We start from the raw sequence: 27,223 nt of genomic DNA on the forward strand, positions 1-27,223 counted from the left end.
AGGTCCACTCTTAAAGACACATTACCCTTTTGACAAAATATAATTAAGCTGAAGTTTATGGCTAAAACTTATGTTCACATAAAGTAGCTTACAGTTCTCTGAATAAAGGAGGATTGGTTTTCTAAAAGTTTTTTTCTTCCTTTAAGGTTACAAAGTACAACAAAGTTCTATGTCTTACTACGTTTTTCAACAACTAAAAACATGGAGATGTTGTAGTCAGCCAAGTTTTATAGGAGACTCTCTAAAATGTATCAATTCCTATTTCAATAATTGTCCTGAAACAGCAGGGGAGTAGAAAGGGGGAGATGGGGAGAAAACCCAGTATATGACTGACAAAAGTAAAAACTGATCACTTTGTCTTTTTCTCTTATATATTAATTACTTAATCCTAAGAGCATAATAAATTAAAATCAGAGACCTCCATGAAATGATTTTCCACTGAAAATATGCTTGGGATTTTATGGGCCTTATAACTTTTAAATATCCTGAACTTTTAGTATTGTCTGTTTTCTAACCATTTTATTCAAAGCTGTTAGTGCAGCAAATAAACAGCAAATGCTTTGATCTCATTAAATTACAACTTATACTTCTTAGAGTCATAAATAGTGTGCCCTTTTCTCCTTTACCCCTCCTTTTCTGGTATGGGGTAGTCTGTGAAATATCACTATCTCCTTGAGTGCTCTGACGTTTACTCAGACAAACAGCAGAGGTTATGAATGCTGCTCACAGATAGTATCAGGAATCCATGATTACAATAGTGAGCCCAGCATTCAGAACTATAATACCTAGTTTAATCTAACAACTAAGTTTGGTCTGTTTAATTTTGCTCCACAAAAAAAATAACACCCAGAATTCCACCCTCTCACAAACCAGTAACTTAACTTCTCTGAACACAATCATAAAATAGTATAAAAGAAAAAGAAAAATTATCTCTGGGGCAATTAATTTTCAAAAGTTTTAAATGAATGATAAACTTAGCTTCTGAAAAATAAAATTTAAAAAAGTGTTTCTTAAAGTTAATAATAAAGACTACATTAAAAATATAAATATAAAGTTATTGTACATAGAATTCTGAAATATTAAAAATTGGCTGTTATATATTTATATATGTATATATATGTTTTGTTTTGTTTTAATTCTCACCCTTTCAGCTACTCTCAAAGTTAACAAAATTATCTCACTTTACCCTATTTGGCAACATGGTCACTGTTTTTAGAGTGACAGAGGCCACCAGTGCATGACCCATCAGTACAATTAGGTACCCCTGGTCTAGGCTCCAAGACCTGAGGAAAAATGACAAGTGTACTCATGAGATAGAATTATACTTGTGCAGGGAAAGAGACATTCTTCCTCCTTCTACATAAAGCCACTATGAGTATTTCTCCATCTATTTACATGAGCCTCGTCTCCATCTACAGGTCAGTCTTAAACCATACATTTGAAATATAGTAGTCCATTATGTTATAATGAAACATTTGTCCTATTCAACAAAAAAATACATAACTAAGTATAAAAATTTATGAGGTATAATCTTTTCATAATACAAAACCTAATTTAATTAATATTTTAAGTCACCCAATTTAATGATTATTTAATCACTTAAGTTATTGATAAAAAAAATATTTAAAAAAATAAATGAACCAGAGATATCACCAAAAACATGCTTATTCACAACTACTCAATCAGTATTTAGCATTTGAAGTTTATATTGATAAAAATCAGTGGTCCTAACTGTTCTCTGATTTGAGACTACAGACTTTTTCAAAATACAGCTTTTCCTCCTTATATTTAAAAGAGCCACCTTAATACACTCTAAGATGTGACCATAAAAAAATGACCAGATGCCAATCACAAGTTCAAACACTTCTAACTGATCAGCTACAAATAGAGATTACTAGGACCTATTCCTGGGGTTTGATTAATTTATTAGAGTGGCTCACAGAACTCAGGAAAAACACTTATGTTTACCAGTTTATTAAAGGACATGCTAAGGATACAAATGAACAGCCAGATGAAGACATACACAGGGCAAGACCTGTCCCCATGGAGTTCGGGTGTGTCACCCTCTCAGTACATACATGGCTGTGTTCACCAACCTGGAAGATCTTCAGAACTCATACTATTGGGATTTTATAAAGGCGTCCTTACATAGGTATGATCAATAATTAACTCCATCTCTAGCCCTTCTCCCCCCTCTGGAGAAGTGGATGGTATGGAGGAGCAGGGCTGAAAATTTCAAGTTTCTAATCATGGCTTAGTCTTTCTAGGATCAGCCCCCATCCAAGAGCCCACCCAGAGTCACCACCTCATTAGAACAAAAGGTTCTCCTAGTGCTCTTATCACTTAGAAAATTACAAGCATTTAGGGACTATGTGCCAGGAATTTATTGGCAGAGATCAATAATTTATTTTCTATACCTTTATACCAACAATGAACAAATCAAACTTGAAAATAAAAACACATTACCATTTACATTAGCAGCCCATAAAGTAAAATAATTACTACCAGTGTAACAAAACATTTATAAGATCTGTATGAGAAAAACTATAAAACTCTGATGAAAGATATCAAAGAACTAGATATTTACGGATAGAAAGACCCAATATTTATGGATAGGAAGACCCAATATTTTCAAGATGTCAGTTTTTCTCAATCTATCAGTTCAAAATAATCCCAATGAAAATTCCAGAAAATTATTTAACGGATATCAACAAACTGATTCTAAAGTTTATATGGAGAGGCAAACCCAGAATAGCTAATTCAACAGTGTAGGAGGACTGACACTCCCCAACTTCAAGATTTAATATAAAACTATAGGTATAACGACTGTGGTACTGATGAAAAAAAGATAATTAATCAACAACAGAAATGAGAGCCCCAAAATAGACCCCCATAAATACAGTCAACTGATACTGGACTAAGGAGCCAAGACAATACAATGGAGCAAAGATAATCTTTTTAACAAATGGTGATGAACAACTGGACATTCACATGCAAAAAACAAAAATAAAAAATCTAGGTGATCTTACATCCTTCACAAAAACTAACTCAAACTGATCATAGACCTAAATGTAAAATATGAAACTATAAAACTCCAAGAAGCAATATAAGAGAAAACCTAGATGGCGTTGTATATGTCAATGACTTTTTAGGTACAATGCCAAAGGCATAATCCACAAAAGAAATAATTGATAAGACAGATTTTATAAAAATTAAAAACAACTGGCCCTGGCTGGTTGGTTCAGTGGATAGACCTTCGTCCAAGGCATGTGGATGTCCTGGGTTTGATCTCCCTGGTCAGGGCACACATGGCAAGCAACCGTCTGCTTCTCTTCCTCTTCCTCCCTCTCTTTTTTCTCTCTCTCTTCCCCTCTTGCAGTCAGTGGCTCAGGTGGTCCAAGCATCAGTCCTGGGTGCTGAGGATAGCTCTGTTGATTTCAGCATTGGTACCAGACAGGGGCTGCCAGGTAAATTTCAGTTGGGATGCATGTGGGAATCTGTCTATCTCCTCTCCTCTCACTTAAAAAAAAAAAATTTAACTTCTGCTATGAAAAAGACAATGTCAACAGGAGAAAACCAGCCACAGAGTGGGATAAAATATTTATAAAAAGATACATCTGATTTTTTTTTTTTTTTTTTTTTACAGAAAAGATGGGTACAGGGGACTCCCAGCCTCTAGGACTGAGAGGCCAGATCACTGAAGCCTCATTATATTTATTGGTCCTAGGTTCAGGTGCAAGACACATCTGATTTTAAAGGACTGTTACCCAAATTATAGACAGAACTCTTAAAATTCAACAATAAGAAAATGAACAACCCAATTAAAAATGAATAAAAGATATGGACACATCACTAAAGAAGATTTACAGATGTCAAGTAAGCATATGAAAAGATATTTTATACCATATGTCATTAGGGAATTACAAATCAAACAAAACAACAAAGAGATACCACTATACACCTCTTAACAATGGGCAAAATCCAAAATAATGACAATGCCAAATCCTGGTGAAGATGTGGAGCAACAGGAATTCTCATGAACTGCTGATGGGAATATAAAATTTATAGGCACTTTGGAAGACCATTTGGCCAGATCACAGAACTAAATATACTCTTATAATTTCCAAGCAATCACACTCCTTGGTATTTATCCAAAGAGGTTGAAAATTTATGTCTACACAAAAACTTACACACAGATGTGTATAGCAGTTTTGCCCATAATAGCCAAACCTGAAAGCATCCAAGAAGTCCTTTAGTAGGTGGATGAATAAATGAACTATGGTAACATAGATAATAGAATATTGTTTAGTACTAAAAAGGAATGAGCTATTAAGCCATGAAAAAACATAGAAGAACCTTAAATGCATATTACTAAGTGAAAAAAGTCAATCTGAAAAGGCTACATACTGTATGACTCCTAACCATATGACATTCTATAAAAGGAAAAACTATGGAGACAGTAGAAAGATTAGTGGTTGTCAAGGGTTAGTGGGGAGAAAGGGATGAAAAAGGGCACAGAAGATTTTCAGGACAGTGAAACTATTCTGTATGATATTTTAATGAAGGATACAGGTTATTGAACATTTGTCCAAACCCAGAGAATATATAACATGAAGAGTGAACTCTGCCTGACCAGGCAGTGGCGCAGTAGATAGACTGTCGAACTGGGATGCAACGGACCCAGGTTCAAAACCCTGAGGTTGACGGCTTGAGTGCGGGTTCATCTGGTTGAGCAAGGCTCACCAGCTTGAGCCCAAGGTCGCTGGCTTGAGCAAGGGGTCACTTGGTCTGCTATAGCCCCCGGGTCAAGGCACATATGAGAAAGCAGTCAATAAACAACTAAGGTGCCACAATGAAGAATTAATGTTTCTCATCTCTCTCCCTTCCTGTCTGCCTATCCCTCTCTCTGTCTCTCTGTTTCTGTCACACACAAAAAAAGAGTGAACCCTAATGTAAGCTATGGAATGTGGATGATGATAATGTGTCAATGTAGGTTCATCAGCTGTAATCAATATACCACTCTAGTATGGGATATTGATAATGGGAGAGATTGCAGTACATGGGTGGGGATAGGGAGTATATGAGAACCCTCAATACTTCTCATTCAATTTTGCTGTGAAGCTAAAACTGCTCTAAAAAGTTTTTTGCCCAGCTGGTTAGAGCATCATCCCAAAGCACAGAGGTTGCCAGTTCAATACACAGTGAGGGCACATACAGAAGCAAATCGATGTTCCTGTCTCTATCTCCCTTTCTCCCTTCCTCTTCTTCTCTCCAAAATCAATAAACATTTATAATTTAAAAAGGTTCTTTATATCACACCCAATCTGGCATCCTAACTGTCAGGTTCCCCCTTTTGGGCTTCCTGTGGTTATAGGATGACTGAGAGCCACAATGTGGTTACATTCTTCCAGGTTTATAACCACTACCTAAGGTCATTTGTCCACTCCTGACTCAATGACTCTGGCCAGAGGAATGAAATATGTTTACTTCCTTCTGCCAATTTAGGAATTATCTCTAAAGCTGGAGGCATCAAAACAAAAACCTGCATGAGTTTAGGAAGGAGAAAGGGAATATCGATGATCAGTTAGCAACCAATACATGTCCAACACATTCCTTCAATCAAAATGCTCCAGTCATACCACACTTTTTCTAATTCCTCACATATACTAAGTTCTTTCCTGCCTTAAGGCTTTGCATATGCTATTCCCCTTGCTTGAAATATTATTTTCTTCCCTTCTCCACCTCTTTATCTCTAATGTAATAATGTCACCTGTTACAGTGTCATTATATCCTTTATCATTTTCTTTATTCCACTTTAAAAGTTTTAAATTAGCCCTGGCCGGTTGACTCAGTGGTAGAGCGCCGGCCTGGCGTGCAGAAGTCCTGGGTTCGATTCCTGGCCAGGGCACACAGGAGAAGCGCCCATCTGCTTCTCCACCCTCCCCCTCTCCTTCCTCTCTGTCTCTCTCTTCCCCTCCCGCAGCGAGGCTCCACTGGAGCAAAGATGGCCCGGGCACTGGGGATGGCTCCTTGGCCTCTGCCCCAGGCACTAGAGTGGCTCTGGTCGCGACAGAGCGACGCCCTGGAGGGGCAGAGCATCGCCCCCTGGTGGGCGTGCTGGGTGGATCCCGGTCGGGCGCATGCGGGAGTCTGACTGTCTCTCCCCATTTCCAGCTTCAGAAAAATACAAAAAAAAAAAAAAAAGTTTTAAATTATTTAATCTATGTGATTGTTTTATGTCTAACTCCTCCACTGAACTTCAAACTTCAAAAAAACAGGGACATGTTTTATCTTCTCTATCCATGTGTTCTTGTGTCACGAAATGTCTGGCACACAGAGTCAAACATTGACTGAATGTATAAATAAATCTAATAAGACTGACATACAGTCAATGCTTATAGGCTATTCATGTCACCAGAAAAACGCATGCCACTGGGTAACAACTCAAACAATATTTCAAATAGACTAGTAGAATACATTCATCATATTTATTGGAATCATAACTAAAAGTTTATGAATCTATATTTAAAACTTCATCTATAAAGACGGACTGCGCGTAGCTTTTTAGAAGTCACTATGGTGATAGGGAGGTCGGGAAGCTTCGTGGTAACTGGTCTCAGCTCTGTTATAGCAGCCACCACTTTCCTGGAATTTAAGCTTAGATGTGTTTCTTGAAGGCAGCATACAGTTGGATTTTCTTATTTGATCGACTCTGCTACTCTGTGTCTTTTTATTGGTAAATTTCATCTGATTTCTAAATTAGGAAGAGTGGATAAAAGTGTAGAAGCTCACAATGGAGCAGTACTTGCAGGAAGATGGAATTATGAAGGAACAGCATTGGTTACAGTTGGAGAAGATGGACAAATAAAAATCTGGTCAAAGACTGGAATGCTAAGATCAACTTTAGCTCAGCAAGGAACACCAGTGTATTCAGTAGCTTGGGGTCCTGATTCAGAAAAGGTGCTCTACACGGCAGGCAAGCAGCTGATCATTAAACCTCTTCAACCAAATGCTAAAGTTTTACAGTGGAAAGCTCATGATGGTATTATTTTAAAAGTAGATTGGAACTCAGTCAATGACTTAATTTTATCTGCTGCTGAAGACTGTAAATATAAGGTATGGGATAGTTATGGCTGCCTCCTGTACAATTCACAACCTCATGAGCATCCGATCACTTCAGTTGCCTGGGCTCCCAATGGAGAATTATTTGCAGTTGGATCGTTTCATACTTTACGCTTGTGTGATAAAACTGGGCTGGAAACAGGGAGAGACAGTCAGACAGACTCCCGCATGCGCCCGACCGAGATCCACCCGGCACGCCCACCAGGGGCTATGCTCTGCCCACCAGGGGGCGATGCTCTGCCCCTCCGGGGCTTCGCTCTGCCGCGACCAGAGCCACTCTAGCGCCTGGGGCAGAGGCCAAGGAACCATCCCCAGCGCCCCATCTTTGCTCCAATGGAGCCTTGGCTGCGCGGGAGGGGAAGAGAGAGACAGAGAGGAAGGAGAGGGGGAGGGGTGGAGAAGCGGATGGGCGCTTCTCCTATGTGCCCTGGCCGGGAATCGAACCCGGATCCCCCACACGCCAGGCCGATGCTCTACCACTGAGCCAACCGGCCAGGGCCATACTATTTCTAACTATGAGGAAATCACATACAGTAATTGCTCTGTGGCTTGTTTTCCTTAGTTGAAAAATAAGACAGTTAACTTAGAATTTTGAGCACTTTATAAATGATTTGGTTTCTGGTTACTTGTTTTCTATTACATACAGCAGGGGTAGTCAACTGTTTTATACCTACCGCCCACTTCTGTATTTCTGTTAGTAGTAAAATTTTCTAACCACCCACTGGTTCCACAGTAATGGTGATTTATAAAGTAGGAAGTAACTTTACTTTATAAAATTTATAAAGCAGAGTTACAGCAAGTTAAAGCATATAATAATAATTACTTACAAAGTACTTTATGTTGGATTTTCACTAAATTTGGCCGAATAAATCTTTATAAAACAACTTACTGTAGTTAAATCTATCTTTTTATTTATACTTTGGTTGCTCCGCTACCACCCCCCATAAAAGCTGGAACGCCCACTAGTGGGCGGTAGGAACCAGGTTGACTACCACTGACATAGAGTATAAAATCCTCTACCAGGTTTACAAGTTTTCTAAAACTTTGTGCCATAAAACCCATTTGGCCTTTTCCTCCCACAAGCCCTTATTTCTATCTAGGCTCAAGTCAGGTGGAATACTGACTTGTGTGACCTGTGAACCTCCTCAGGCCTCAGTAACGTCCTCGGTCACCTTTTTTCACAGAATGTTCTCACCTCTGTCCTACATGTACTGAGTTCTTTAAGGACCATCTTATGTCTGACTTCCTTTCATGGTACCTTCCATAGATGATCTAAGTTTTTATATTTTTCTAACTTCTCTCACGTAGGTCTCTTTTCTCTTAGTTATAACATCAGGATAATAATAGAGGAGGTGATCTCATTTGCATCTGATTTTCTATCAATGATTCTAAGTCTATAGAATATGTACTCTCATTTTCATAATGTAATGTTCTCTTATACCAGGGGTCGGGAACCTATGGCTCGCGAGTCAGATGTGGCTCTTTTGATGGCTGCATCTGGCTTGCAGACAAATCTTTAATAAAAATAATAATAACGTTAAAAATATAAAACATTCTCATGTATTACAATCCATTCATTTCCTACTGCTCATGTTCATGGTTGCGGGTGGCTGGAGCCAATCACAGCTGTCCTCCGGGACAACACCAACTTTTTATTGGATAATGCGTAATGTACACGGGTCATTGTATGGCTTTCACAGAATTACATTTTAAAATATGTAGCGTTCATGGCTCTCTCAGCCAAAAAAGTTCCCGACCCCTGTCTTATATTGTCCATTTTAGCTTTATGTATATTATTTTTGACTCCGTAGATAGTTTATAAGATTCCATAGCTTAAGGATTTTGTATTATCTATATGATACAGTAGATACTCAATAATTTACTAAATCAGTTTAATCAAAATACTTCTAATTTGTCATTTCAATGAAAATAGTTAAAAATTTTTAAAAGCTTGGGACATTGAATGGATCTGAATATATGAATTAAGGATTTACTTTATTAAACATCAAATCTATTTTTAGAATGTTAATAATCTAGGAAACTGAACTTTCTGAAAGGATTTTTCTTTATTCAATAAACATTAAATATATACAAAAAAAAAAAAAACCAAAAACTTCATCTATAACAAAAAAAAACCTACCCAATTTTTCTAGTAAAGTTTATAAAATTAATTATCTTAGACTATAATTTTATTTAATATTTAATATAACACTGTATTAATCATACCTTTTTTAAACTGCATATTTCAGATTCCTGCTTTTTATTTAAAGCTGAAAGTCTTTTGTTTAACTGTATTGCTTCTTGTACTGCAACATGAAAGACATTTAGAAAAATATTATAATCAATTTATATTTTAGGCCCTGGTCGGTTGGCTCAGCAGTAGAGCATTGGCCCAGCATATGGAATCCCTGGGTTTGATTCTCGGTCAGGGCACACCGGAGAAGCAACCATCTGCTTCTCCGCCCCTTTCCCTTCTTTCTCTCTCTCTCTCTCTCCCCCTCCTGCAGCCATGGCTCAAATGGTTCCAGCAAAGTTGGCCCCGGTTGCTGAGGATGGCTCCATGGCCTTGCCTCAGGTGCTAAAATAGTTCGGTTACTGTGCAGCAGAGTAGTGGCCCCAGATGGGGAGAACATCACCCTGGTAGGGAGCTTGCCAGGTGGATCCTGGTCCGGGCACATGTGGGAGTCTGTCTCTCTGCCTCCCCACCTCTTGCTTAATTTAAAAAAAAAATTAATTTTTTTTTTCATTTTTCCGAAGCTGGAAACGGGGAGGCAGTCAGACAGACTCCCACATGCACCCGACCGGGATCCACCCGGCATGCCCACCAGGGGGCGATGCTCTGTCCCTCTGGGGCGTTGCTCTGTTACATCCAGAGCCATTCCAGCACCTGAGGCAGAGGCCACAGAGCCATCCTCAGCACCCGGGCCATCTTTGCTCCAATAGAGCCTCGCTGCGGGAGGGGAAGAGAGAGACAGAGAGGAAGGAGAGGGGAAGGGGCAGAGAAGCAGATGGGCGCTTCTCCTGTGTGCCCTGGCCGGGAATCGAACCCGGGACTCCTGCATGCCAGGCCGACGTTCTACCACTGAGCCAACCGGCCAGGGAAAAAGTTACATTTTTAAGGATAGTATCACTAACATGGACATGGAAAACAGCCCCAATGCAATGTATATAATTATTACTGAATTTAAATAAAATTCACTAAACTGCCATTTGCTTTTACTAGTCTCAGTTAACTTCAATTTATTCATTATAAATAAGTCCATTTAAACATTTCCTGGTCCTGGTCGATGGCTCAGTGGATAGAGTGTCAGCCCGGAATATGGACGTCCCAGGTTTGATTCCCAGTCAGAGTACACAGAAGAAGCAACCATCTGCTTCTCTTACCCCCCTCTTCCTCTTTTCTGCCTCTACCCCTCCCACAGCTAGTGGCTTGATTGGCTCGAGCATGGCCCCAGGTGCTGACATTAGCTTGGTTGGTCTGAGCAGGTCAGCCTCAGATACTAAAAATAATTCAGTACTCGAGCATCGGCCCTAGACAAGGTTGCCAGATGAATCACAATCAGGGCACATGTGGGAGTCTGTCTCACTATCTCCGCTTCTCTCACTTTAAAAAATCCTATTAAATATATAAGTTTAAATAAGACAGCACCTACCATTTTGTTCTAACTTTTCATGATTCTCTTTTACCGATCCAAATTGGCCTGTTATCGTAGCATAGTATTTCTCAATTTCATTCAGTTGCTTCTGATGATCTTCTTTAGCCAGAAGATGTAACTGGACTTTCTGTTCCTATTTTGAAGAGTTGTTTTAAATATTATATATACATAATACACACACATATATATATATGCACACATATATTAAACATATAAAAATCTATTGTTTTTAATCATTGTAATTAACATAAATGTGTCCTGAAAAAGTACTGAATACACCATAGGGAGGAAATGCCATAAGACATTTCTAAATCTATGTAAGATTAAAGCACATTTTTTCTGTAACAAAATATTTATGATTATATTTCCCTTGTTTACAGTTTCTTTTTACAAAAATCAGTTTTGTTTTACTTATTAACTAGTTAATTAGTCCAATCCAAAATTAAGCAATGTGGGGGGAATATTAAAGCATAACTTTTGGTAATTTAGGAAAGAAAATTGTTTTTCTCTAAAATTGCTGAATTATGACATGCTATATCAAAATTCAGATGATTTTTCTGAGGTTAATTTTAATGAATATAGCACCTTCTCACTGCATTAAAAATGGAATGATGAGGACAATATCAGTGACAGGGAAGCAATACAGTATAATAAGTCTACTCAAACTGATATAATTAGTAAAAATTGGATTCTATGTATAATATGGGCCTTCACTCTTTTCAACTAAAGGAGCTTGTTTTTACTATACTTAGAAATATAACTTTATATTTTAAAGAAAAATATTATTTTAATAGCATCAATAATATTTATTTTTAATTAAGTGAGAAGCAGGGAGGCAGATAGACAAATAACATTTCTAAAGGTCTTGAGCCTGACTTGGCATTAGCAGAATCACAGTTTTCAAACTTTCATTCATATTTGCTGCATGCTTCAGCTTCTATGATAAACAGTGATAAAGAACAGTGTAAACCTATTGACTGGCACTCAGCAATTGTTTTCTGAATAAAGTGTTATTGTCCCATAGAGTTCCAACAGTGGAAATTTGTTATGATTTGCCTGGCCATCTGTGTCCTTACCCAACAGTACCACAACTTCAAGTGTTTACTTGAAATATATTTCCCTCATTACAATCTAGTAGGACTAAAATCAGGGATCCTATTCTTCCCTCATCAAGTGAAGGGCATATTACCCAAAATAAACCAATTGATTTCTACCTTTTGGGAATTTAAATCTCAAGCAAAAAGAGTATTAACACTAAAGAAACAGTGATGATCGATCCTCTCCAAACTGATGTGAGACCTCTGTCCTGGGTCCTTACACTCTGCTTCACACACTCTGGAATTACCTTGGTCCCTGTTCATTCTAAAACCTATTCTTCACTCTGATTTATTGTGACAGCCTCCACTAATCTCACTTGCATAAGTTAACCAGAACTACTTTTATACTGCTAAAAACCAAAGTACAGGCAATATAGAATGATCAAACGATAGTCTACCTATGTTTAAATTCTACCTCTGTAATTTAGTTGCTGTGTAACCTTGGGAAAATCATATACCCTGTCTTTAAAGTGAAAATTACAATAGTGTCTCCCTCGTAGGGTTGCTGTGAGTATAAAATGAAAAATACATACCAAGCACTAAGAACAGAGCCTGTCACATAGTAAGTACATCACAATGTTTTGTTATTCTCATTCCTTAATTGATAAAAGTACTTCTGTAGTTTTAATTTTATTTGAAATAAGAACAGCCCTCTCTAATATTAATAAAGAACACACATTACAATTTAAGTTGTATCTGACTATACTACATTACCTTGGCAAATCTGATGGTAATCTTAACTTTTCAAAGATACTTTATAGAGATTTTAAGCAAAGTGATAATATCATTGATAATGATTATGATAGAGCAGTTGAAAGTTTCTCATGCATATCTATAGGCTTTTCAAATTCACTAGTCACTGAATCGTGTAGCAGTTATAAATGCAAACAAGTTGACATGCGTACTTACCCCCTGAAATCTTACGCCTACCTGAGTAGTCACTATTATTAATAACTAAACAATAAACAATAATGAACCATATTCTATTCTTCTGAAATATCACTTAATTCTCTAATCCAGAAAATTATATTTTCTTTTAGCAGATATGTAGAAACCTCACATGATTTCACTACAAACGACTCTAAAGGTATTTTTTTCACTTCAAGGAATTTTTCAAATTTTCAATTCAAATTAATTTTTATATAGCTTCTATGAGAACATTGTCTCCTACATACTAATATAGTCTTCCTTAACATTTAGTTAAAAAGGGGTGAATAAAATAGGCTGTTAATGGCTGCAAATGTTAACAATCTGGATTAACTAAAAATGCAGCAAAGATCAAGTGATTTGATAGGTATTCTCTACATATATAAAACACTATACATATTAATTTGTGATATACTCTATTCCAACATCCTTTGCTTGAGGCCAAAGTTGAATTCAATTAAAATGCAGTTTCATTTGTTTGCATCACATATATCTGATTTTCAAATATATTAGTCTATTCAAGGCCCACAATAAAATACTATAAAGATTTTCAAATCACATGAGCACCTATAGCCTATAAACCCATACAGTCTATATGGGACCGCTCATATATCAATCTCATTGGCTGCCTTGATAATGAGATGAAGAGGTCAACTGCTAAGTTTGCCAATAACAGCACAACTGTCAGCAAATAGTTTAAAGTCTTTGGGAAACAACAACAAAAAGTAGATTGGTAACACCTGCCTGAGAAACCTAAGAACATTTTTAAAAATACAAATAAATTGGTGTCATTAAAAATTTAATATCACATACTAACCATAATAAATAAAGATTATTTTATTGAGATGACTAAGTAATAGCTAAATACATAAGGTTTTTGTTCTTTTTACCTCTGTGAATTTGTTCAAGTTATTTTTTCTCTTACACAGTTTTACTACTAAATGCAAAGAATCTGTCCACAAGAAATAATGCCAGGATTCATTGTTTTCCACATGCAGGTATATCTTATTTTAAACAAATTTAATCTATGAAAATCAAGGTTAGAGAAAGAAAAAGCACATGCATAATTAACAAACAAGTGTGTGTGTGTTACTTAAAAGCCTTGAGACATTTAAAATAGAAATTATTTAAAAATAATATTTACATGCAACTTTTTAGAACTGCATTTACTAGTCATTGATATAGCTGCTCATTTCCCCCAGTCTCATTCCCTTATGGAGACTGATTCAAAAATCTTTAAAAATAAAATTAATTTCCCTTGAGACAACTAATGCATTATAGATAAATTTTAGAGAAAAGGATATAAAAAAATAAACACACAGTCTTTATTTCTAATTTTTTAACTTACCTTTCAATTTCTTCAATATAAACCCAAAATAAAGCAATGGTGTTATAAAACTATTTTTTTTTAAATTATGACAACTTGAAGATACTTTTACCTTTTGAGTCACAAATATAAACTATACATTACTTAAAAATCTGAAGTTATACATACTTTGCATGTATGTACCGATATCTATTACATTTATAATCACAAAGATTATTTCCAGACAGGTCTTCAGTCTAAATATATTCTACTCTGAAAGAAATATGTGGTAATTCCAAATCATGAAAACCTTCAATATTAAAACTTTGTTTTAATTTAATAAAGAAAAATAAATCTCTAATCAGTCTTTTCTTTAAAGGAAAGGGATATACAAAAAAAGAATCAGGATATAACTAAAGGATAGTTGAATAAGTTTTTACTCCATTCATTAAGCTCTATTAGCTACTGTTATACAACATAGTCATCTAATACAGTAATCATGGGAACTCAGAGAAAAGATTTTCATCAGTGAGGAAAGCACGGTTACAGTTACTTTGATGTTCTCTGGTTTGGTTTTTATCTGTTTTGTTGCATTCTTTTTATTGGTAATAATCAATGTGATCATTTGTTCAAGAGAAGGTTTGGGTACTTTTAGAGATAGGTGACCCTCTTGATTCATAATTGTGTTAATGTAGAGACAAACCACCACCTCTACACAAAACGAGCTTACTGAATTCTCAAAAGACAGAAACTTACTAGTAGTTAAGGGCTCACCAACAGAAGATCATGAATTTCTTCAAAAGTTTCTTAATACTATTTTTTAAATTATTTCTTTCAGCACACTTAACTTGATCAATTGCTCCCAGAGTCCTGCCTTGACATAGTGACTGTCTTGCTTCCTGTCTTAACCACAGAGTCAAATACTACAGAGAATAATATGCTGGTTTAAATAAAATAAGATTAACTGAAATACTGAGTACTTAATACCACTTTGAATAAAGAAAAGGTCATCTGAATTATATAAAAATAATGTAAAAAGAAGAGTGTAAGAATCTTCAGAAAAATATTTTTAATTTTAAGATCAATTATCTAAAAACATACAATATTCTGTCAGAATTGGCATGAAATATTAGATGTACATCTCAATACATAAAATTGTTTTAATGCAAAGTGATTTAAGGCTTTGAATTGTCAGAAAAAATATTATAACTGTAGCTCAAATACAACTTTAGTAGGTTCTTATGAGGCTGTAATTCATATTAACAAAATGCTCAGAAGTGACCAAAACTACAAGTATACTGCATGTTTCCATGTTTTTTTTTAAGATTATAAATATCTGATGAAATTTTAAAGTAGAATAAATAAAACACATTTTATGATGCTTTTGATCTTTAACTTGTAGCTTTATCTTCCAGGTCAGAGGGCACATTATTCAATTTCGCTATATTTTGTGTAAAACCACTGTAGCGTTGAAGATGACTTTCAGTACAAATGTCATGGTACTTAAAGCTAAACTGGAATCTAGTTTTTCAGCTTTTTAATTAAAATCATAGTTTAAAACAGTCTGACAATATTACCTTTATTCTTTCCAGTTGAACAGTGACAGAATTTTCACATCTTTTATTCTATCAAGCTTAGCAATCTTTCTATGGCTCTTTTATTTTCTAACACACCAAAACAATTTCAAGAAGAAAATAATGTTTTTGTATTTAATGTCCGAAGGATAATCTCTCTTACTTCTCATATATATAACATATAAACCTTACTCAAAAATTAATTTTACTTGCCTTATAGTCTGCTCCAAAGAAAAAAGACTGAAATAAGGTAAACCCACCCAAGAACTCCTCTGAAGATTTAAGTGGACATGACAGAATTTTGCTTACTCAAAAATACAAAAATAAATTCTTTTGACTCAAACAGGGATGAAAAGAGAATATCAAAGTAAATATCCCATAAAATGCTGTGTATAAAAATGCAAATACCAATTTTTAATATATTATAGAAGAATACACTAGTAAACACTTGTTGAATAATACCTTTATTAGCATTGGGTACCATACCCCAAGTGCTATATTAAAATGCTACTTCATTTTATTTTTATTTTTCTAGCTATAGTTATTAACTCCATGTTTGTATAAACACCTACAAAAGATATCATTAAGAGGTTCTGTTGATCTTATTTCTTTATTGTTTCATTTTAATATAAGATCTCTAACAATAAAATAAAAGCTGTGTTAAATTTATTTTATAATAGGTAAAAACTATGTAATCTGTAAATAAATTTGTGAAATAGATTAATTTAAGCTATATTTGAAATTGTAATTTAGTCCTTTAAAGAAGATACTAATATCCTTTCCTTTTTTTCTTTTTTTGTGGCAGAGACAGCAAGAGTCAGAGAGAGGGACAGATAGGGACAGATAGACAGGAAGGGAGAGAGATGAGAAACATCAATTCTTAGTTGCGGCTCCTTAGTTATTCATTGACTGATTTCTCATATGTACCTTGACGGGGGGGGGGGGGGGCTACAGCAGACCGAGTGACCCCTTGCTTGAGCCAGCAACCTTGAGTCCAAACTGGTGAGCTTTTTTTGCTCAAACCAGATGAGCCCGCGCTCAAGCTGGCGACCTCGGGGTCTTGAACCTGGGTCCTCCACATCCCAGTCCGATGCTCTATCCACAACGCCACTGCCTGGTCAGGACTCTTTTCCTTTTCTAATTTTTAAACTTTATTTAGAAAACTAACTGACTCAATGACATTGATCAATAAGAATACATAGGTTTCAGGTAAACATTTCTATAGCATTTGAACTGCTGATTATGTTGTGTGCCCATCACCCAAAGTCCAATCACTTTCTGTCACCTTATATCTGTCCCTCTTTATAAACTTCCCCCGCCCAAATATCCAATTTCAACTTTATTTTTTTTACTACAAATGTCACATTTAAATAGAAATACTATATACATTATGTATTAAACAGTGTATATTTTGTAATTTCCTTACCATTTCATTCACTTTCTTCTGTAAAGAATATTTAGAAACCTTGAAATAACAAGGAAAAAATCTCATTAAAATTTTTTTATCTAGTTACAAATTCCTCCTGATGATAAAATTATATGCTATAAAATGTGGCATTTACTTGTCATGCACTATTTATTTTTAGTGACATTTTTTCAAAATGTTATTTACCATAACTTTCTTCCTTATAACAAAACAATACATTCATTTATTTATTCAGCACATATTTATGGAGCACCTACTGTATGCCAGCCACTTTCCTAGTATCCTGGGATGCAGCAGTGAACAAATGAAGTTCCTCTCCTTAAAAAACTTTATGTCCAGCACAGTGGATAGAGCATTGACCTGGAATGCTGAGATCCCTGGTTCAAAACCCTGAAGTTGCCGGCTTGAGAGTGGGCTTGTCAACTTGATTGTAAGATCATTGACATGATCCCAACTGGCTTGAACCCAAAGGTTGCTGGCTTGAGCAAGGGGTCACTGGCTCTGCTTGAGCAATTCCCACCCCATCCCCAACAAGGCATGTATGACAGCGGTTCTCAACCTGTGGGTCTCGACCCCGGCGGGGGTCGAACGACCAAAACACAGGGGTCGCCTGAAGCCATCGGACACAGAGAACCACTGATGTATAAGAAGCAATCAATGAACAACTAAAGTGAAGCAACAAGTTGATGCTTCTCACTCAATCTCCTCCCTCTCTCTCTCTCTCAAATCAATTAAAAGAAAAAAGGCTTTATGTTGAATAGGGGTAGTGGTACACAAAGTATAAGTTAAAAGTATAGAAGTTAAGAGAGTAACAATTACTATGAAGAAAAATAAAGCAAGAAGGATAGCAAGAGCAATTGTCTAGGAGAGTTTATCACTAATTATTAGCTCTTCATTGAAGAAAACCTGATAAAAACAGATTAGGTATAAGTAAAAAAGCATAGAAGATAAAGGTGTTTTAAACAAATCACCTCACGCCCTGGCCGGTTGGCTCAGTGGTAGAGCGTCGGCCTGGTGTGCAGAAGTCCTGGATTCTATTCCCGGCCAGGGCACACAGGAGAAGCGCCCATCTGCTTCTCTACCCCTCCCCCTCTCCTTCCTCTCTGTCTCTCTCTTCCCCTCCCGCAGCCAAGGCTCCATTCGAGCAAAGATGGCCCAGGCGCTGGGGATGGCTCCTTGGCCTCTGCCCCAGGCGCTAGAGTGGCTCTGGTCGCAACAGAGCGACGCCCTGGAGGGGCAGAGCGTCGCCCCCTGGTGGGCGTGCTGGGTGGATCCTGGCCCGGCACATGCGGGAGTCTGTCTGACTGTCTCTCCCCGTTTCCAGCTTCAGAAAAATTCCAAAAAAATAAAAAATAAACAAATCACCTCACAACTTAGAAACAGCAATCATTAATATTTTTTTTCTAAAAAATATTATTCTATTCATTCATATTTTCAAAGAAAACCAGCCCTGGCTGGTTGGCTCAGTGATAGAGTGTCAGCCAGGCTTATGGATGTCCCAGGTTGAATTCCCAACCAAGGCACACAAGAAATGTGACCATCTGTTTCTCCGCACCTCCTACTCTCCCTTCTCTCTCTCTCTTCCTCTCTCACAGCCATGGCTCAGTTGGAGCAAGCTGGAGCAGGTGCTGAGGATGGTTCCATGACTTCACCTCAGGCACTAAAATAGCTCGGTTGCCAAGCAATGGAGCAATAACCCAGATGGGCAGAGCACTTCCCAGTAGGGGGCTTGTCAGGTGGATCCCAGTCAGAGCACATGTGGGGGTCTGTCACTCTGCCTCCCTGCTTCTAACCTAAGAAAAATATAAATAAATTAAATCAATCAATCAATCAAAGAGAGCCAGTAGGAGAAGAAGAATAATATATGTACTATCTTGTACCCTATTTTTAGCTAATACATAACACCTTTGTATGACAACTTAACCTATAACACAACTTCTTTTTCTTTTTTTCTTCTCTTCCAAGTGAGCAAAGGAAAGATAAGACTCCTGCATGCTCCCCGACTGGGATCCACCCAGCAACCCCTGTCTGGGGCTGATGCTATGCCCCTCTGGGGCTATGCTGGCAACTGAGCTATTTTTAACATCTGAGGTAGAGGCTCCACAGAGCCATCCTCAGTGCCCAGGCCAATGTGTTCATACCAAACGATCCATGGCTGCAGGAGGGGAAAAGAGAGGGGGGAGAGGGAGAGAAAACAGATGGTCAGTTCTCTTGTGTGCCCTGACCAGGTATTGAATCTGGGACATCTACATTGCAGGCCAAGGCTCTACCACTGAGCCAACTGGCCAGGGCTACAACTTTTTTTTTCCTGAAGTGAGAAATAGGAAGGCAGAGAGACAGACTCCCACATGTGCCCGATTGGGATCCACTCAGCATGCCCTCCAGGTGGTGATGCTCTGCCCCTCTGGGATATTGTCCCGTTGCAATGGGAGCCATTCTAGTACCTGAGGCAGAGGCCACAGAGCCATCCTCAGCGCCCGGGCTAACTTTGCTCCAATGGAGCCTTGGTTGTGGGAGGGGAAGAGAGAGACAGAAAGAAAGGAGAGGGGGAGAGGTGGAGAAGCAGATGGGTGCTTCTCCTATGTGCCCAGGCCGAGAATTGAACCCAGGACTTCCACACGCTTCTCCTATGTGCCCAGGCCAAGAATTGAACCCCAAACTTACCAAATCACTCTCAATTTTTGTAGATTTACCCAGTTTTCAGTTTTATGAAACTATTTTGACATAAACATTCTTATACCAAGAACTCTAGTTATTCACTTTAAAAAGATAAATTCCAAGAAACAGAGTTCCTAAATTATACTCATTTTTATAGACTTTTAACAATTTTACATAGTAGCTGACCAAGTTAAACCCCAACCAGCCATGTATGAGTGCCCATTTTCTTTTTCTTTTTTCTGCTTTTTCCAAGTGAGAGAAAGGGAAATAGACACACTCCAGCATGCACCCCAACTGGGATCCACCCAGCAACCCCCCATCTGGGGCCAATGCTCTGCCCATCTGGGGCCATGCTCTCAACTGAGCTATTTTTAGTACCTGAGATGAAAGCTCCAGGGAGTTATCCTTAACCCCAGGACCAATGAGCTCAAACCAATCAAGCCATGGCTGCAGGAGGGGAAGAGAGAGAGGGAGAGAGAAGAAGGAAGGGTGGAGAAGTAGATGGTTGGTTCTCCTGTTTGCCCTGACCAGGAATCCAACCTGGGACATCACATGCCTGGTTGATGCTCTACCATTGAGCCAACCGGCCAGGGCCAAGTGCTCATTTTCTTAAATCCTGCTTATATTTGTTAAATTTTAAGCAAAAAACCCCAATTGCTTCACATTTCCTATGAAATAAACTTCAATAAGCTGATACTTTTATTTCATTTTGGTAGAATGGATTATATGTGATTGATTTCTTCAACAAATATTGAATGCTTACTATTAGTAAAGCATTGATGTAGACATTAGGGGTACAATATTAGGCCAAAAAAAACCCTGCAAGCTTAAATTCTGGGGAAGGTAGGCCCTGGCCGGTTGGTTCAGTGGTAGAGCGTCGGCCTGGCGTGCAGGAGACCTGGGTTCGATTCCTGGCCAGGGCACACAGGAGAGGCACCCATCTGCTTCTCCACCCCTTCCCCTCTCCTTCCTCTCTGTTTCTCTTCCCCTCCCTCAGCCAAGGCTCCACTGGAGCAAAGTTGGCCCGGGCGCTGAGGATGGCACCATGGCCTCTGCCTCAGGCGCTAGAATGGCCCTGGTTGCAACAGAGCAACACTCCAGATGGACAGAGATCGCCCCCTAGTGGGCATGCCGGGTGGATCCCGGTTGGGCGCATGCGAGAGTCTGTCTGACTGCCTCCCCGTTTTCAACTTCAGAAAAATACAAAAAAAAAAAAATTCTGGGGAAGGTAGACAATAGCAATATAAATAAGACATGTTGTCTTTTAGATAACATGCCACATTGATAAGTGCTAAAGAAAAATAACAAATCAGGAAAAGGAATTACATAGGATGGCTGAGAAAGCCCTTTCTGCGAGGACAACTTTTGAGTATAGACTTAAGAGAGGTAAGGAAGAGTACTCAAGTGCAAAGACTTTAATGTGGGGAAATGTCAGGTGTGTTCACAGAACATCAAGGAAACCACTGTGGCTGTGAGGGAGTAAGAGAAGGGAAGAAACACAAGGACAAGTTCAGAGCAGAGTAGGAATAGGGGGGGAGCAGGTCTCGTAATACATGATACTGACTTAGGTTTTTATCATAAGTGAGACGGGCAGCCACTGAAGAGTTCTAAGCCTGACTTACTCTTTTCAGGTATCATTGTTACGTTAATGCTAAAGGAGAACAGAGGTGGAAGCTGGGAAAACACTATAAACTACTGAAATAATCCCAATAAAAGAGGATGATAAAAGAGAACTAGGGTGTTAGTAATGTATATAGTGAGAGTGGTCAGATTCTGGATAAATTCTGAGAAAAAAGCCAAAAAATATTTAACAGAAAGAAAAGACAAAGAAGTTAGTATTCAGGAGGAAGAGTTTAGAAACTTGGTCTTGCACATATCAAGTTTGAGTTGTCTTTTAGACATCTAATAGTCAATCCAAGCTGGCTTCAGAGCTGGCTTTGGAAGTCTCCTGCATGTAGAAGCCACTTTAAAGACATGAGACTAGATGAGATCAGAATATTTTTAAGGCACACAGACAAAAGAAAAAGGTAGAGGTCATCTAGAAAAATAAGATAAGATAAAATTCAAAAGACTCAATTTAATCCTGAAGTTATTATCTGCTACTATGATTGTTAATTTTATATGTCAAAAATTTTTACTCTACTAAAATGTTAGCCCTACTATAATGGTTAACTTAATGTGCCAAAATTAGCCATCATAGTAGGGCCAAAATTTTAGAAGGAAAAAAAAGTAATACTTTTTCAAGATTTACCAAGAAATAAGAAATTAGGCAAAACAAGAGGTTATTTATGCCTCATTCAAGAAAACAATCAGAAAGTTTTTCACAATAGCTACAAAAGAAATTTGTTTACTCTATTACAAGAACAATTTTTTAATTTCTATAAATCAGAAGGAAAAAAGTTTATCTAGTAAGATCTTGTGTGTGTGTGTGTGTGTGTGCGCGTATGCGCGCGCACAAGAGAGAGAGAGACAGAGAGAGACAGAGAGAGACAGGAAGGGAAAGAGGCATTTTAGTTGTTCACTGATTGCTTTCTCATATGTGCCTTGACCTGGGGGACCCAGCTGAACCAGTGACTCCTTGCTCAAGCCAGCGACCCATGCTCAAGCTGGTGAGCCCACACTCAAGCCAAATGAGCCCATGCTCAAGCTGGCGACTTCCGGATTTTGAACCTGAGTCCTGTCCTCTGCTTCCCAGTCCAACTCTATCCACTGCGACACTGCCAGGCTCAGTGGTAGAGCCTCGGCCTGCAATGTGGATGTCCCAGGTTCGATGTCTGGTCAGGGCACACAGGAGAACTGACCATCTGTTTCTCTCCCTCGCCTTCTCCCCCCACACTCAAGCCAGCAACCTCACACTCAAGGTGGCAACCTTGGGGTTTTGAACCTGGAACCTCAGCACCCCAAGTTGACATTCTATCCACTGCACCACTACCGGTCAGGCCTAGTGGGATCATCTTCAACTGGACATCTGAGGTATGATAAGAATCACTAAATTATATAACTATATAAACTTTAAATAAATAGGACTTTATACTTGTTTCTTGTTCCATCAACTTTAAAGAATATTTCTGTATATTGGGTTCAACTTCATCTTACCACACCTTGACTTTATCATCAACAAGGTTAGTAACATTCTTGTTCTGTAGCCATAATTAAGTCTTCCATGCTTTATTTATAGGTTAATTATTAAAAAATGTAAGATAATAGTGTTTACATTATTATAACCAATATAAATATTGTTTGATGCAGAATCCAACAGGATACTAATACTACACTTCCTTCTCTATAGATCCAGTATGCTACATGAAGGATGATTTTACTGGGGTCAAAACCTAACTACTTTCTCTCTTCTTATTCTCCATAAACTGCTCAAAACCATCCCAAATTTTAATTTGCTTTATTAATTATAAACTCATCTATTTTCTCTAGAGTTTTCAATCATGTTCTACCTTTTTATTGTTGTTGAGACAAGATACAAGGATTCTTTACTATATCACTAATATCTTCCAGCCTCTTATTCATCTAATCTGAGTAATGAAATCCATTCTCTTATTTTTATTGAAAATATTCTTCTTGGAACTCATTGATATTTTGTTGTTCTTAATTTTTACTCATTTTGTACATCAAAGTAACAAGAAATCCAAAATAAAAACTGTCTAACATCTCAAATGAGGAGAATCTAAACAATGTTAAGACAACTGGATAACAATCTAAAAAATACAGACTTAGATCAGTATCTCAAACCCTTGTTACAAAAATAAACTTTAAATCATCAAAGACATAATGTAAAAATTTAGTACCTAGGAAGTAATAAAAGAAGACATGGACATATCTCTTTATAACTTTGTAGTGGTAAAAGCCTTTCTAACCATGACAAACTCTAAAAGCAACTGAAGCAATAAATAATTAACAGCAACAATTAAACAAAAATCCAAAACAAATAAAAGCAAAACAAATGACAAAAAGAAACTTTGAAAATCAGAACACAGCAAGGACTTATTTCTGAGAAATGTAAAGAATTCATGGGAGTGATAGCAAGATGGCAAACTAGGAGGTCTCAGCCCTTACACACACACACACACACACACACACACACACACACACACAAAGTACCTACAAAAGAAAATACAGCTCTGGAAGAGCTCTGAAGTACAATTAAGGCGCTGCAGCAACCCAGTAGAGCACAAAAAACAAGAATGAATTAATAGAAAAGTGTACAAGACATTCTACCCACATCATTCCATCTTTGTGTGTGTGTGTGTGTGTGTGTGTGTGTGTGTGTGTGTGACAGAGAGAGAGAGAGAGAGAGAGACAAAGAGAGGGACAGCCAGACAGACAGGAAGGGAGGGAGATGAGAAGCAACAATTCTTCATTGCGGCATCTTAGTTGTTCATTGATTGCCTTGACCGGGAAGCAGAGCGAGTGACCCCTTGCTCAAGCCAGCGACCTTGGGCTCAAGCCAGCAACCTGGGGCTTCAAGCCAGCGACCTTTGGGTGCAAGCCAGTGACCATACGGCTTTTTTGATCCTGAGCTCAAGCCACTGACCTGCGCTCCAGCTGGTAAGCCCATGCTCAGGCCAGAGATCTTCGGATTTTGTACCTGGTCCTTTGCGTCTCACTACGACACTCTATCCATTCTGCCACTGCCTGTCAGGCTTTATTTTACTTTTTAATCTCATTTTAGTGTTTGTCTTCTCTACTAGAATGTAAGCTCCACAAGGGCAGAGATTTTTGTCCTTTTTATTCATTGCTGTATCCCCAGTACTTAGAACAGTACTTAGACCTTCAATCGACATTCACAAAAGGAATAACCATTAGCTGTACACATCTGTTTTCTTTATGAGGCTGTGAACAACTTAAAGGCAAATGTGATATTTTCTTCATCTTTGTATTAGCAGATAATACATTACTTAGCAAGTTATTAATAACTCAATTAATGTTATTTAAAATTTTAAAGACCATGGGTTAATCTGTCATAATATACAGGCCTGACTTGTTTTCCTCATATATAAAGTATTAAAAACAATATATATCTAATTATATTACTATAAAAATAATGGAAGCTATTTTAATATTTTTAAATGAAAAATAAAAATCTAGTTTGAAATGCAAGACTCTCAGGGATTAAAGTACTAAGTTATATATTATATACCAAATTAATTGTTAATCAATACTGATTACCTGTAATGCTTTTAATGTTTCTTTCAATCCTTCTATTTCTTTTTCTTTTATTTCTGCAGCAAGTTGGTATTTTCCCTTTAAGTAAAAAAACCTTATTTCAGTACTTTCCAAAGTAAATGATTTTTTTTTTTTTTTCTGAAGCTGGAAACGGGGAGAGACAGTCAGACAGACTCCCGCATGCACCCGACCAGGATCCACCCGGCACGCCCACCAGGGGCGACGCTCTGCCCACCAGGAGCGACGCTCTGCCCACCAGGGGGCGATGCTCTGCCCCTCCAGGGCGTCGCTCTGCCGCGACCAGAGCCACTCTAGCGCCTGGGGCAGAGGCCAAGGAGCCATCCCCAGCGCCCGGGCCATCTTTTGCTCCAATGGAGCCTTGGCTGTGGGAGGGGAAGAGAGAGACAGAGAGGAAGGAGGGGGTGGGGGTGGAGAAGCAAATGGGCGCTTCTCCTGTGTGCCCTGGCCGGGAATCGAACCCAGGTCCCCCACACACCAGGCCGACGCTCTACCGCTGAGCCAACCGGCCAGGGCCATAAATGATATTATTAATGGTGAATTATAAGAGTTCAAGAACCAAAATCTATATTTTAAACATAATACTTTATAGGCTTAACACTTATATTTGCACTACAAATTTCTAATATTTCAAAATACTGTAAAATTACAGTAAGCCCTTTATTTCTTTTTTTTCTTCCAAATCATACAGTAAGCCCTTTATAAGATTATAAATATCATGAAATGGAAAATCTTATAACAACAAATCAATTTAACAGCAGAACATTCCTGAGAACTTATGGATACTGTATAATTAAGTATTTAATTCATATAAATAGAATAAATATGTTCTAATTAATAAGATATATGTACATTTGTTTTATACATTTAAGGATATGGGAGAACTTTTAAAAGAAGGCCTTTTGCTAAAAATAAACTATAAATTATTATAAATGATATGTTCATTTATATACTCTAAACATGTATTTATCAGATAGCTAATGAAAATATTTGATGCCAGATGGATTTCTCTAATTGTTTGGAGTTATCTCTTCTTTTCCAGTTGGTAAGCACCCAGATGCCATTCATTTTAATGTTTTTAAAAGAAGGTAATTACAAGCCCCAGCGAGTAGCACAGCAGATAGAACATTGGCTTGGTGTACCAATGTCCCAGGTTTGAGTCCTATTCAGGGCACAGAGGAGAAGCAACCATCTGCTTCTCTCCCACTCTCTCTCCTTTCCCTCCCTCTTCCCCTCCTACAACCAGTGGCTCCAGTGGCTTGAGTGTGGGCCCGGCGACTAAGAATAGCTCTGCCAGGGCATTACAGCCTCGGGTGCTAAAAATAGCTCAGTACTCAAGCATCGGTCCCTGATGGGGTTGCCAGGTGCATCCCAGTCAGAGCACATGCAGGAGTCTGACTCAATATCTCCCCTCCTCTCACCTAAAAAAAAAAAAGGTAATTACATTTAAAAAGCATTAAAAATATTATACTTAACAGAAACATTGTAGTAGAGTAGAAAAAGCATTAATTTGGGAGCCAAAGAGATCTGGGTTCTAGTCCCAACTCTGCTACTTCAAAATGCAAGCTTCAAGTTCAGCAAGTCATTTAAACTTGCTATGTCTCAGTATTCTCAGTTGTAAAGTAACAGTGGTCAAGTAACATGATTTCCTTGGGTCCTTTCTGTTTCGAAGATTTTAAGCAATTAACACTCTCCATTAGTTTATTACTAATGCTTCTTTCCATTATGGGGGACAATTAAGACTTAAATTATTTAACTATGCTTTAAATCATTAGAGAATTCATTAATACCTTTTCTTCTTCCAAGGCACACATCTTCATCTGCAACTATAAACAATATGAAAAATTAAAATACAGGTAAGTAAACTATTAACAGTGATTTACAATGGTGAGACTACAGATATATTTTACATGTATGTTGTTTGGACTTAATATAATGTAAATATGTTACTCTTACATTGAGAAAATAAAATATATGAGAGGGGCTCTGGCCGGCTGGCTCAGTGGTAGAGCGTCGGCCTGGCGTGCAGGAGTCCTGGGTTCGATACCCAGCCAGGGCACACAGGAGAGGCGCCCATCTGCTTCTCCACCCCTCCCCCTCTCCTTCCTCTCTCTCTTCCCCTCCCGCAGCCAAGGCTCCATTGGAGCAAAGTTTGCCCGGGCGCTGGGGATGGCTCTGTGGCCTCTGCCTCAGGCGCTAGAGTGGCTCTGGTCGCAACAGAGCGACGCCCCAGATGGGCAGAGCATCGCCCCTGGTGGGCA

The 27,223-nt window shown here is 38.0% G+C and overlaps 1 protein-coding gene across 1 annotated transcript in view; it reads right to left on the reverse strand.

The window, feature by feature from the left end:
* The window catches only part of CCDC73 (coiled-coil domain containing 73), a 77,391-nt gene that overhangs the window by 31,587 nt on the left and 18,581 nt on the right, over positions 1 to 27,223 (reverse strand). Inside the window, exons 4-8 of the mRNA XM_066251215.1 lie at positions 26,753 to 26,788; positions 24,948 to 25,022; positions 17,109 to 17,147; positions 10,776 to 10,911; positions 9,349 to 9,428 (exon numbers count right to left, since the gene is read on the reverse strand). Coding sequence (XP_066107312.1) covers positions 9,349 to 9,428; positions 10,776 to 10,911; positions 17,109 to 17,147; positions 24,948 to 25,022; positions 26,753 to 26,788 — 366 coding nt within the window. The remainder of the gene's footprint in view (positions 1 to 9,348; positions 9,429 to 10,775; positions 10,912 to 17,108; positions 17,148 to 24,947; positions 25,023 to 26,752; positions 26,789 to 27,223) is intronic.

Source organism: Saccopteryx bilineata, chromosome 1 (genome assembly GCF_036850765.1).
Source record: "Saccopteryx bilineata isolate mSacBil1 chromosome 1, mSacBil1_pri_phased_curated, whole genome shotgun sequence".
Lineage (NCBI taxonomy): Eukaryota > Metazoa > Chordata > Mammalia > Chiroptera > Emballonuridae > Saccopteryx > Saccopteryx bilineata.